Source organism: Oryza brachyantha, chromosome 12, assembly GCF_000231095.2.
Source record: "Oryza brachyantha chromosome 12, ObraRS2, whole genome shotgun sequence".
Taxonomy (NCBI): domain Eukaryota; kingdom Viridiplantae; phylum Streptophyta; class Magnoliopsida; order Poales; family Poaceae; genus Oryza; species Oryza brachyantha.
The window spans coordinates 350290-364344 of NC_023174.2; the positions used below are offsets into that span (position 1 = coordinate 350290).

General features: G+C 41.0%; 1 protein-coding gene across 1 annotated transcript; it reads left to right on the forward strand.

Annotated features, from left to right (window-relative positions):
* The first annotated feature begins 657 nt into the window (after positions 1–657).
* On the forward strand, positions 658–8202 carry LOC102720754. Its single transcript, XM_006663657.3, has 8 exons — positions 658–1071; positions 1193–1675; positions 1795–2175; positions 6684–6781; positions 6868–6917; positions 7172–7236; positions 7492–7817; positions 7911–8202. The coding sequence occupies exons 1-7, from the start codon at positions 901–903 to the stop codon at positions 7798–7800; spliced, it is 1557 nt and encodes a 518-aa protein (XP_006663720.2). The 5' UTR covers positions 658–900; the 3' UTR covers positions 7801–7817; positions 7911–8202.
* The last annotated feature ends 5853 nt before the right edge of the window (positions 8203–14055 follow it).

Below are 14055 nucleotides of genomic sequence, written 5' to 3' on the forward strand. Positions count from 1 at the left end.
GGAAGGTGCATAAGGCCATGCACAGTGCCCCGATGTGGCGAGGAGCCCTAGTGCACCACGTCGGTGCACACACGACAGCTATTCATAGACCGTCTCTCCGCGAGAATGCACGCGGACTACAGAGGGCATGCGGTGCCTTGTCAGAGTGTGGTCAGAAAGTGGGAGAAAAGGTGAGAGGGAGGAGTGAGACGCCGAGATGCCGCCGGGGACGCCGTCGCCTCCTAGAACCGCGTCCGTCGCCGCCAAAGTCGGCTCGTTGTCCGCCGGGGTCGCCGTCGCCTCCTGAGCCGCGTCCATCGCCGCCGAAGTCGGCTCGTCACCCGTCGGGGTCGCCGTCGCATAGTTATGAAATTACGACGACATCTTCCAATTAGTCGAATAGTAATGTCATATTTTAAAACTAGCAAATTTATAATGACACAGATCTAATTAATCCTTATTATATCTGTCCCAGTGGCGGGGTGAGAGGGAGGCTGCATACAATTTTTTTCAGGGAGAGAAGAAAAATCAGACATGGTATACTCTACAGATGAGGGAGGTAGAAAGGACTTTTTCATTCCGCATAGAAGTAGAAGGAACATGAAAAGGTAGAGGCCCATTTAGCCCGTTAATAATCATTGATTTCCACGATTACAACAATCTTGCCGTCGTACTCCATCCAAGGCTCCCACTGCTTCCAACCCTAGCCTCCGCCTCCGACGAATGCCGCCGCCGCCGCCGCCGCCGCCTCTGCTCTGCTAGCCTCGAATACCGATCTACCTTTCTCCATCAGCCCCCGCGCGACCGTACCCTGTCCTCTCCAGGAGCGGCGAGCCCTCGAGTCGTGCGTATCCTTTCCTTTCCTGGGGAAGGGGATCGATTTAGGTTTCCGCAATCCGCATCTCGTACTCTAGCTCCACGATGACGATGGAGCATGGAACCCCGGGTGAAGCCGAAGCCGAAGCCGAAGCTGAGGATTACGGGTCATGGACACTCAAGCAGAGGATTGATGACATCGTTAACAGCGATCCTATCAATAATGTCCTGCCAAAGCATCCTGAACATAGAGCATATTTCGAGAAAAAGCTCAAGGTACGTAACACACATTCATCGATTTGCTTCTTCTTCTTCCATCCATGGATGAAAATATTTTTATTTTTATTATTATAATTATTATATATGCGGCCGGTCGATCGATGGATTGCTATTGCAGGAAAAGTTAGAGGGGTTCGTATGCGTTGCACAGCCGAAACTACTTCCAGTATTGCTCAAGGATAACGTCAAGCACTTCTACCAAGTCTATAATTTATGTTCACGTTTCATGGGCATCAGGAATCTCCTTTACCCTGATCTCCTCACCAACATGGCCTCCTTCAACGCGCTGCGTTGTGCCCGGGTGGCGCTGGAGGGCACCCCTCCATTGCGTGGCCGCCACGCTGACCCCAATATCCTCCACCGCTATGGCTTCTCGCCCCTACACGTGGCTGCAGAGAATTTCAATGTCGCCATGGTCAAGCTCCTCTTCCGCTATGGCGCCTCCGCCAACATCCGCACCAAGGGCAGCAGAGTCATCGAGGGCCTCCTCCCTCTTCATGTTGCTGTTGAGAATGCCACCATGCACAAGTATCTGGAGGACCACTGGACTGATGGAGACAATATCATCCGCCTCATCCTCCTCCTCTGCCTTCCTGAGATGGTTACTACTACTATCTTTCTTTCATACTATATTATTATCAGACCATTTAATTAGCTTATTTCAAATACTAGCTATCTACGACCAATATATAACTAATTTCAGCTGCCACTCTCATGCAGAAAATGTTCTTGGACACAACTAGATTAATTGCCAAACATACAGACAACATTGTTGAAGAGGTATGCGGTTACATCCATGAGGAGATGCATGTCCACACAGCAATTTTGCTGCTGGCTGCTCAAAAGCAGCTCCGTGGGCGCCTTAACAAAAGCAGTGGCGAGGCCTCTCTGAACGGCTTTGATATTCTTAAAAGCTGCATTGATGATGCTCTTGACACCATACATCTTGAGGGGTTAACTATGGTTAAGCAGGGAAAGAATGGCAAGGCACTTAAGAGACTCAAAGACAGGAAGGAAGCCCTTCTTACAGCACATGCACTTGTTCGTATTGTTGACAAAGCTGGTATAGCTCTTGAGGGATACATTCAAACTCACTCACAGGTAATTGATGAAACATTTCCCCATTGTTTGTGATATCTGATTGTTTTGATTTTCCAATTTCATGCTCTTTAAATTTGTGTGATGCTTGCTTCCATCATTTTGATCTACTAGTGAATGCTCAAATTACCTGCGTTTTAGGAAGCTGTGGTTGTGTCATTTTTTTCCCCTTTTTGGTGCTATGAAAAAAGTTAGCGCCTCCTGCAATGTATCACCTACTAGTCACATACCCACATAAAAAGGAGTGAAAAGGAACTGGACCCGTGCAGTTGATGACATATTTTAGTCCTCATTTTCATGTAAACCCAAGAGGCAGAACGTTGGCCCAACAAAGTAATAGTATACTGCTAGTTTCAAGTCTAATGTATGAGTCAAAAATATATGGAAACACAGGAGTAGACGCAGTTTGTAATGTGAAGCAAGGTGGCCCACCACTTTTATATGCCTATTGTTTAAGGCACAAGTCAAGGTGATGCCTTATATCTAAATCTATACAATGTCGCCAACTTTTGTATTACACACATGCTTACCAATTCTTGAGCCCCTGTACCACTTGTTCCCACTTTCCAAAGAAGAGCAAAGAGGAGGTGAGATGCCCTCATATATGGAAACACAGGAGTAGACACAGTTTGTAATGTGAAGCAAGGTGGCCCACCACCTTTTATACGCCTATTGTTTAAGGCACAAGTCAAGGTGATGCCTTATATCTGAATCTATACAATGTCGCCAGCTTTTGTATTACACACGTGCTTACCAATTCTTGAGCCCCTGTACCATTTGTTCCCACTTTCCAAAGAAGAAGAGCAAAGAGGAGGTGAGATGCCCTCTTCATTCTCAGCAACAGAATGCAAGAAGGGCAAAAAGGAGGTGTATCCTTTCCATAGAGGCAAAGCAAAGCGCAAGAAACAGAGCAGAGATGAGGGAAGACGGGCCTTCCAAAGTAGCAGAGTGGAGTATAGCGCAAGAAACGGCGCAGAGAGGAGGGAATAACAAGTACCTGTCAACTGCAATGCCTGACAAAGTGGAAAAGGTTTGCAGCACGCAGGATGCCTCCACTATATGCCCCATGACTAAAATTTTGTGTGATTTAACACCTTAAAAGACCATGAATAGATAATTACATGAACAATATAATATATAAGAGCATAGGGGTCCCTTGAAGGTACCAAATTTATCTTTTGGGATCTGGAACATATAAATTTTATAAGAAAACCAATTGTTCTTAAGTTTGGTTTGAGAATAATAATATAATAGCACCCTCCCTTGGATTGGGTTACATTTAAAGTGGGAACCCATGTAAGTTTAGCAAAGCAAGTTTTTTAGCTTGGAAATTGAGCTCGAGTTTTGTAACTATACATATTCAGCAATTTTAATCATGACTAGGGTTCCAGTTACCGCGGTTTCCCCGGCGGTAACCGGGCCCTCTGTCGAGGGGCGGTAACGGTATGACCGCGGTTTCGACTTTAAATTTGAGGGGAATTTTTTTAAAAAAAGGGAATTTAACCAAAAAAGTATATGTTGTAGAGGTTGATATATAGTATAGTTTTGTCAAAGAAATTCATAAAAAAGTGTATTTCCGGCGTAATTAAAAATCGTAACCGAGAATTCTGGGGAAAAAAATAAAAAATAGCATATTGCAAATAATATTTCGTAAGATGGTTAAGAATATCTTGTTGTTGAGTCATTATTAATTTGCACTAGACACATGTTATACATAATTTTAAAATACAAATATACAACAACGGATATAGAGAACGCATGTATGGAGAAAAATTATATGTGCATGTTAGTACATACGTAATAGTTTTGTTTGTAATAATGGGTAGTAGGTATAGTTGTGACGCAACACTCAAAATGAAGTTGTTGTTACTTGTTATTGATGTGAATTATTTGATGAATGGTGATATGAAGGTGTATGTATGTTGCAATGTCAAGAATTTAGAGAAGGTCATGTCAAAATTTTCTTGTTTTCCCTATAACATGTCCTAAATGTCACAAATGTAGTCACAAAATATTTTCCTATTTTTCCTTTATTTTTTCAAATTGTTTAAAGTTTTTTTTTTCATTTGACATCTCACAGATTGAACTATCCGTGGTTTTTTGGTTGAAACCGTGCGGTTTTGACCAGAAACCGAGCGGTTACCACACCATTTGAATTCAAATTTTTGAATTTGTCGTGGTTTTGACGGTGTACGCGGTAATCGTGGGTCTGCGTCCCGCGGCATGGATGGCTTGGATGGGAATGTGAACCCTGATCTATTTTTTATTTAAGTTGGGGGCTAACATAAAGGGTAAGATGAGCAAGAAGTTGCATAGTTGATTAGTTGTTTGAGAGATCATGAGGCTAATGAAGGGAATAGTGCATAGGTCATATCGGGGTAACCTGAAAAAGGGTAGAGATGATAGTGGTAAGGGTGATGTGGTTTGTTGGTAGCCCCATTGGAGTCGAGACATAATATTGGATATGCTGCTCTAGTTAGTATATATGTCTGAGTGGAAGTTGATATAGTCTTTCTCTAACCATGATGATGACTAGGGATACTCATATTGTTCTCTAATGAGTCTTAATTCAATATTTTAATTAAATTCAATTAAGCTCTAAAAAATGAATGGTTCAAAAAGTTGAACACTTCTGATAATGACACAAATAACAGAACCAGAAGACCTGCATCATGGCAGTTTTAGTTGGTGCTGACCAGTTTTTTTCTTCCTCACTTATGTCTTTTATTCCTCACCTGGCATGTTCATGTAAACATAAAAAACATGCCGAATTGTTATTTTCTTTTGTATTTACTTGTATTCTATATGCATGTTAAAAATAAGTGAGAATGCTGGTGTGTCAAAAAAACGTTGCTAATTAATCAACCTGTGCCAATTAAAATATAGCTGATTGTGATCCTTTTTCATTCCATGTCTCAACTCACATGCAGAGTGAGTTCTAATCTTTTCTGTTCGACTTTACTTGCCCTTATTTTGAAGACCCTGCCATATTACAGCACCCATATATGCCATTAAAAAGTGGATGCTTGACAGAAAGATTAACCTGAGCAATCATGGTATACCATCATGCCACAACTTTGTTTGCAGTGATGATACATGTTCATCTGGTTTGTCATAGGAGAATAGTAGCTTAAGCGTTAAGCCTCCACCTTTTCACATCAAGCTTAGCAGAGACAAGGCCTTGGTTCTTGGTGCTACTCAAGATTCGTTTGTCATTAGGCAACTTTTTTTTTCTTGTCTTTACTACTTTGATTTGTACTATCTCCATCCCTAAGTAAGTTCATTTCTACTGCCTCTGTTTTGTAACATAAGATGTTTGACTTTTTTGGTTGTAACGTTTAACTTAGACCATTCGTCCTATTCAAAAATTTAGTACAAACATAAAAATGATAAGTCGTACTTAAAGTTCTTTTGATAATAAAATAAGTCACAAGCAAAATAAATAATATTTCCATAACGTTTTGAATAAGACAAATGATCAAACATTATAAGCAAAAAAGTTAAACATCTTATATTATGAAACGGAGAGAGTAGTAATTAAAGGAGACAGTTAATATAGAAATAAATGGCTTAGATGCCCACAATTAAATGAGATGGTAGTTGCAGGTAGGATGGTGTTGGGTGTAACATGGGAAGAAATTTGAATCATGGTGGTTTCGAGAGAAAACTGAACTCTAGAAATATACTTATTTTGGGACAAGTTAAAGCTAGGAGTGCACTTATTTAGTGACGAGGTAGTAGTAGGAAAAGTGAAACTCTCTGCTGGGATTCATTTCAATGAAACCGCAATTTCATGCAACTATATCCCACAGTGTAGAACATAACATTGTGACACCACAATAATCTAGAACTTATTATCACATAACATCTATATAGCCTAGACTGTTACTTTCAATTCCAAAACAGGGATCTGGTTTGTAGCAGGTGCAGTGGTACCCAAAATAACTCTCAACTGCCAATATTCTGCTTTCTACACGTTTGCTGGCTAGTGCTGCCATACCACTTATTATTTTGTATAGGATCTGTTCTAATTTTCTTCTGTTGTTATACTGTAGTGTTGTCATGTAATGTGTCATTGGTTCCAGACAGAAAGTATAAGTTGGGTAACTTGGTTGTTTGTTGTCTAGACCAATGAGATGTTATCGACAATGCCCTAAGGACCTAATGGGCTATTTGGTGTTGCCTTTTTTTGTGGTGAGCAAGGATGGCAAATAAATCCAAGATTGTAAGAATAGAGTTGGTTGACTACAGTAAGTTGGCAGCATGCCAAATCAATGACTTACTTGATACTCTTGGCCGCTTAGTATTTGTGTAAATGTAATACTTAAAACACTATAGTTGACTCCCAGCTGTGTCATACTGTTTGTATCGAGAGATGATGTTATTGAAGGTTGTTATGTGGCTTGCAACTCCCACCACCTGCAAGTGTCGATATCTGAATACACTTTGAAATAATGTCCTTGAACACTTTGTAATGATTCGTTTTAACATATTTACCGGTGAAAATGTAGGTGCCACATGACGGCATTGTTCAACATGTTTTATCAATTCTACAAAGCAATGGCTTTGCTCATTCTGGGGAAAGCATTGACACTGGAAAACTTGAATGGTTTGACATCTATTGGTTTTAAATATATTCAGTTCATGTTTTTGTGCATATAATTGGTGTGTGGAATTATCTTTTGTGTTTTGAAGCTACCAACATCATGGGGGAATGCCAATTGGTAAGACAGATTCACAAAGAGGTATGTTTCATTTTGGTTGATCCTATTTCTTATTAAAATAAAACTAGAAAGGAAAATTAGCTGTGCAACTTTCTTATGTTTCCACCCATTACAAAGTCATTTGCTGTGGTGAATGCACAACTTTGTAACATTGCAGAAAGCCTATGACCTCCATCCAGTGCAAAAGGGGTGCAACCTGGCTCTTTACACCAGCCTCAGGACTATGCTTTGCGTTTGACAAGTTGACTCATGACCAATTTTATTACTGATTGCAGTGGGCTCTGGGGAAACTATTGAAGCGGAGAAGTCGTCTTCTGATAAATGTGAAGTTAGTAAAAGGGTAATGAGATATGTAATTAAATTTATTTGTTGTCTAATTCATACTGATAAATTTGCATGAAAACAATATTGTTCCTCCAAATTTATTCCTACTACCCAATTGATTAACAAGATCTGGAAATATTTGATGACATAATGCATAACCATCAATTGTTGCCTTGGTGGCTAACAACAGAAGGAATACTCACTACTAAAATATGAGTTTCTTTCTAATTTTTGTTTAAGCGTTCAGATGCTAATTTTCTCACGTAAACAGATTCTGGGCAAGCAACCACCTAAAGGATTGGGCGTAAAAGATGTGAGAAATATGTTCTTCCCATACTGGAAATCGGTTTTGTCTCGACGGTTGGAGGTGAATAAAATTCTGTCCTCTAAGCCAAGCTGGATGGACTCGCCAAGTGCCGAAGCGAACAAAGAAGGGAGCAAGACTATATACCACCCATCTACCCCAAACAAACCAATAGGAAATGTTGGTTCAATGGGATGGACCCCATTATCAAGTGAATCCAGAAGGATGCTTTGTACTGCTGCTTCAATTTCCCAGAAGGTGTTTAAGCGCACTTGAGTACAGAATCTTTGGTGGTATGCTTGTTGACACATTTTTCTATAAGCTTCTAGAATGTGTTTTGGTCATAGTACCCCTACATCCAAAATGTTGCTTTAATTTTTGTGCAGGTCTAACAAAGATCAATGATACTGGGAGCCTACATGAGATGGCTGTATCGTGTTCTGCTAGGAGATGTGTTGCATGGTTGTTATGTCAACACTTTTTAGGTGAAAACCTTGATTGCAGTGTTATTTTAAGGTATAAGATATAATGGAACGCTATTTATTTCTTAGCATGCCAGGCCTAAATGATCCGGCAAGTGATCAACAGGCTAAATATTTGCCTGCCTTTGAAAGTAGAATATCGTGGTATGTATGATCTATCTAGTGGTTGATTATTATGCGAATATATGTTTTAAAATTTCCTATAGGGCACAACTTTTATGTATTAGTACTTCAAGTTTTTGCTGAATTAGTTATAATAATTAGTATCTGCTAGATCATTTCAATTTGCATGAATGGATTTGGTATGGCTGGTGGGCTTGCTAGTTGCTGCCGTGCATGCTGGCCCAACACCGTGGATTCTGAATCCCGTGTTTCGATTAATTCACATCATAATATCACGCAGATTTAAGGGGACGATGTACTTCGGATTCATATGTCAATCGATGTGAACTGCTAGCAAAATTAGAGAAAAAGATTTACAGGATGATTATACTGCTATACGATAAATAAACGAATTTGTTGAGAATCTTGTTCTGTATGAGAAACTTGAGAGCAGCATTGATCCTCATATTGATGTGATTTGCCTCATCATTCATGTCACAACGTAATTGGTTCTCTTATGAAAATTGCTAATTTGTTACCCCTCTGTTTCATAATATAAGACTTTTTATTTCATAATGTAAGATTTTCTATTCTTGTCTAGATTATATGGATGCTAATGAATATAGACGTATATATAAATTATATGTATTCATCAATTGATGAATTTATGTAAAGCTAGAAAATCTTATGATATGTAAGGCTAGAAAGTCTGACGATGTGTATGTATTAATGATTTATGGACATTTCGTAATAATGTTATGGATGGATCTGGGTAATTAAAGTTGAATCAGCATCTTCGTTTGCTCATTTATCTGACTGCTTGTCAATGCCCATAATGCAACCATAAGCCGCCGTTGCATAAGCCGCCAAGAGTTCTTGGCAGTGAATCTCATGGATGTTGCACAGAAAACATATGCACACGTTAATTTAGGGTTACGATTTTTTCGTGTTCAAGTTGATGGGATCAGGAATTTTTCGCGATGAAGAAAGGGATCATGGGAACGCTCTTTCTTAGACATGACATCACGAGGCCTTCGATACATCAGCCACACAAATTTCTAAAATGTTGAACATGATGGTTACTTTTGGCAAACACCCTGTTTATAACTTTTTTTATAAAAAAAAATCAATCAAATACAATCTTCATGATTAATCATAAAGTAATGTTGTTTCTTGTTTTCCGTGTGGGTTATAAGTCAACGCCTACAACCCATTTTATTTGGTGCCATATAGTGTTTTACCCCATATCACCTTTAAATATTATAACATACTAGAAATATTTTAGGGTAAAATTTTTCTGAAAATATTCTAGGTTGTCGTTCTATGTTTTCGTCATGTTGGAGACCTTAAAGCCATCGCACTCTATCTAAATCTATCCGATCGTCATCAATTTACTTTCTTTTGCAATTATCTTTTAGTAAGTTCTTGCCACAAAATTCCAGTGTTCATAAATATTCCTATTCAAAGTCATAACGATATCTGGAAATTCCAGTCTCATTTATTTAATTTTGTTTCATCTGATTTCTATCTAAAGTTTTCATATTGAATCTCAAACTTCTCCTTCCCAAATTCCGAAATCTTCCTATTCATCTTCTATCCAAAAGAATCTAAAATATCTCAAACACATCTCAAATATATATTTCTGAGTTGGTTGTTCAGAAAAATTCCGCCGGATCCTGGGTGAATTGCGGTTGCATTCGCTTATTTAAATCTATCTCAGAAATTCCTAAAGTCATCTCTATTTTTTTTCTGGGCTGAAACCCATCCGACCCATTTCTCTCTGGTCCAAGCCGGCTCAGCCCAGGCCAGCTGTTCTCTCGTCTCTCTCTCCGATCTCTCTCGATCGTTTTATCTCTCACATAGGCGCCGAAGCCGTCATCGTTGGCGACCGCGCCGTGGCCACGGAGCTGCTTGAGCCACGCCAATATCCACGCGTCGATCGGCCAAGCTTCCTCTCGCTGCGTTGACATCTTGCCAGTTGCCACCGCCTCGCACGAAAGATAGCAGAAGCAAGCCAAAGTCGAACACTGCTAGCTCCTCTCACTTTGCTCACCACCGCCGGCCGCCATCTCTCCCTCCCAACTCTCTCTCTGCACCCCATCTGCAGCTGTCATCCATAGATAAGTGGGATACCTCAGCTTCCACTTCCTTTTCCCTAAGGCCGAAGCTTCAGTCGTCGCCGGAATCATTGTCGCCGAGCTGGAAAGCCGCCGGCCCAAGCCGCCGACACCGCCTCCGCGAATTTCGTCGCCCCGCTGCTCCATCTCCCAAATTGAAGGTAAAAATGGGACCTTGGCATCCTTGCGCTTGTTTCTCCTCTCTTTCCCGTCGAAACCATCGCCGGAATTTCGCCGGCGCCGTCTCCCGCGACGCTGCTCTGGTCTTGCTTTGCTCGGCCGCTGCCAGTCGACGGCGCCCCGCTGCCTTGCGCCTCGCCACGCCCAGGCGCCGGCGCCACGACGGTCGCCGCCCCTCCCTGAACCTTCTCCGGCCGCCTCCCTCACCGGAGCTCGCCGGAGCCGCCGCCGCCGCCACTAAGGGGAACGGGACCCCCTCGGTCTCCCCGTCCCGTAGTTGGCCTCCCCTCCCCTACACGTACCGTCGCCTCCCATGCCGCCGGCATCGCCCACTGGCCGCTGGACAGGAAGAGAACGAAGGAAGGCAGAAGGAAGAAAGAAGAAAGGGAAAGAGAAGAGGAAAAAGAAACTAAGAGAAGAGAAGAGAATTGAAGAAAATGAGAGGGAAAGAAAACAATGGAAAAAGAAGAAAAAAAAGAAAGGAAAGAAAATAAATGGTATTTTCTTTTTTTATCAAAATAAATCCAAAATTATCTATTATCTAGTTCAAACGGGTTCTCTGATCCTTTGACCTCCAAATAAAATTCGAGACCCATTCTTAACTTCTAGAATTATTCCGATCTAATGGTGTCGGTTGCGTCGTAATCTGAGACTTTGCCAACTTGTCACGCCTATAAAATTATACCAATTTCTGAAAAATAATATGTATTAGATCTCGGTACATGAATTACCCCGAATACGTACTATGACAAAGTTAAATACAATTAAAAACAATTGACTAGCGATTATGGAGCGAAAACGAAAAGAACAAACTAAACTATCTAAACTAAAGCTTTAGGACACAATTAACTAACGATTATGCAGTGGAAAAGAAAAGAACAAACTAAACTATGTAAACTAAAGCTTCGGGACGTTGGCTCTACTCCACAGGTAACAGCGGACGAACCTCACTCCTCAAGACTTCGTCTGTTAGACACCTTTGACTCTGAGGAAAGGCGGTGTAAAAGTAAGACTGAGTACAAACCACCGTACTCAATAAGTAACACTCTTCGAAAAGGAGAAAATATGAACGTACTTGGATAACAATGGTAGACTAATGTTACTTTTGCATAAAACAACATTTATTTAGCAAAGGAGTAATGAAATAAAATAAAGTAAATATTTAAAAACATCACCACTGTCCAACGTTACATCATGTTGCAGATAGGCCCATAAAACCACCATGTGAGCTATACCAGTTTCACGGTAATCAAATTATTAAAGGTAAGACTAATCCCGATGAGTCTGGTAGTTCGCCCCATAACCGTGAGCACGACTATTTGAATAGTTTTACTCCGACTAGAGGTGCATAAATTTATCCATAAGACATGGTCTCACACACGTGACTGTGCACCGACACCGACGTATCACCATGATACAGTGGAATGGAAACCATGATAGAACCTTTCACCTAACCCTCTCTATCCAAGCGACGTCACACTTTAAGTTTCACCCCCTCTTTACACCAAGTCGGACAATCTCCTCTTGTGCCTAGGTAAAGGTCGTTGCATGACACATCCATACTCCATCATGCTTACCCTTTCTTGGATGCGTCGGATATAGAAGTTAAGCTATGGATTCCACCGTTGCCTACTTGTTGATGCTGAAAACAACAACGCATCACACACGAAGGCATGGAAGTTGCTCTAAGACCACTCCAGTACAAAACCTAATTCTTAGAATGCTAGGCGTGCCAATCAATTTGATACTGTAACTGACAAGATATAACATGGAAAACAGTTAAACCCAAAATCGTTATCGGCCAGATAGCCGATACCGTCTTAGGACCCTAGCCGGTGAACTAGACGATCGGCTTTACATGAATTTTATGATGATGAACAGAAATATGCTCAATCGGCTGGATTAGAGATAGGATAACCACCGAATAGCCCAATTGACCAGTTAATCTCAAGAGATCGGACTTAACCAAGACAGTCTCAAGATTAATTAGCCGATCGGACCAATCTGGTGCTTATCACACGTAGATTCAGCAGCCGATAGGAGATTAAACATGGAATTTAATGTAAACTAAATTGCTATATCAATTACTAATACAAAACAATAATATTTAATCGCATGCATACTCGCGCTAGACCTAGAAGATCGGACTTAACCAAGACAATTCAAATCTAAACGTAAACATGCATAAAATCAATAAAATATTGCAGCATACGAGTAATTGGATATCAAACCAGCGTAATCCATCAACCCACTAATTAATCTCAGCCGATCGGATAAGCCTATATAACCGGATCGAACCAGACATACATAGATCGAACCTAACCAAGACAACATGTAATCAAGCATGATACAATTATAGAAAACATGAAGATCTGTGAACTTAATGAATGAACCAATAGATTGCTTGAGATAATGCTAGCTGGAACTCCAACGATAAGCCCTCATGAGCACTCAACCCAATCTGACAATACAAACTTAGCCAACTAGATTGATCAGACCAAACTGAGACAAAATCGAGTTGGACAAATTCATGTTGACAGATCGAATAAAGGAATTCGCGAGGACTTGATTGAGAACTATCACTACTCTAAACCACCATTAGATTAAAGAAATAATAAAACTCAAACCGCCGATCAGCTAGGCAGGAGATCGAACTTAATCGAGACAGTCTTATTCTAGCCGACTGATGGGTTTGACGAACATGAACTTACGTTGCGAAGCCGATGAACCTCACGCCGAAAGCTCACGCAGTCGAGAAAGTTGGCGATGTGCCGAATTTAATAGATGATTTCATTGATGATTTACAAAGCCGCGGGATCACCTATTTATATCCCAGGATTAGTAACTAACCTATTACACTCAGACTTTAATTAGATATAAAATACTAAACAAACTCTAAGATAGAAAACCTAAATAATTTACACGGACTCAGACTCTTGATTAATACCGAATCTATCTCTAAGCTTCCGGACCCAATTGGACTCCAAGTCTTGTCCGATCCAAACTCTATTAGCTGCATCCGTGTCGTCTTCAACTTCTTTTCTACAGCCGATTCGCCTTTCCCTGTCCGATTCGGTCTTTAATCTACAACGGTAATTTGCCAAAATCTAGCGTTAACACATGCTCCCCAATTTCGGAATAATTCATTGTTCTGAAATTTACTTTGTTGTACCCGATTTCCACCATCGGCTCATCCCTGTTGCAGCAGTATAGTCCTAATGGCCCCTCTGTTTCTGCGCACGGCACTCACGGTCTTCTTCCCGTTGGCTTCCTCTATAAGCCTTCACTTTTCTAGACTTAGCCATTCTTACTCTTGCTCTCTCCTTCCTTCTCCAAGCCCTTGCAACCCCTTGTGCATTAACCCTTGCGTCCACCTCACCTCCAGATCGCTGTGATCGCCGGAGCCTGTTTCCGCCTCGCACCAAGGGTTCCATCGCTGGTCAACCACCTGCCGTTCAATGGCTTCACCAAGCGTCCCCCACCGGCGGATGACGTCCTCTTTGAGATCCATGAGGTAATCCTTTTCTCCTTTCCCTCCCTTTCACCGCATTATGGCTTTCGCTCGCGTGTACTCTGTTTTTTCTACTTCTCGATTACCTAGGGTTGTACTGTTCCTTTTCCGATTCCTGGTTATTTTTATTCAATTAGAC

Bases quoted from the DNA above. Each gene is read 5' to 3' on its own strand.
- LOC102720754 (XM_006663657.3), top strand. From the start codon at position 901: ATGACGATGGAGCATGGAACCCCGGGTGAAGCCGAAGCCGAAGCCGAA. The intron at 2,176-6,683 runs GTAATTGATGAA...GTGAAAATGTAG, and splicing joins ACATTCAAACTCACTCACAG to GTGCCACATGACGGCATTGT. The intron at 6,918-7,171 runs GTATGTTTCATT...TACTGATTGCAG, and splicing joins TAAGACAGATTCACAAAGAG to TGGGCTCTGGGGAAACTATT.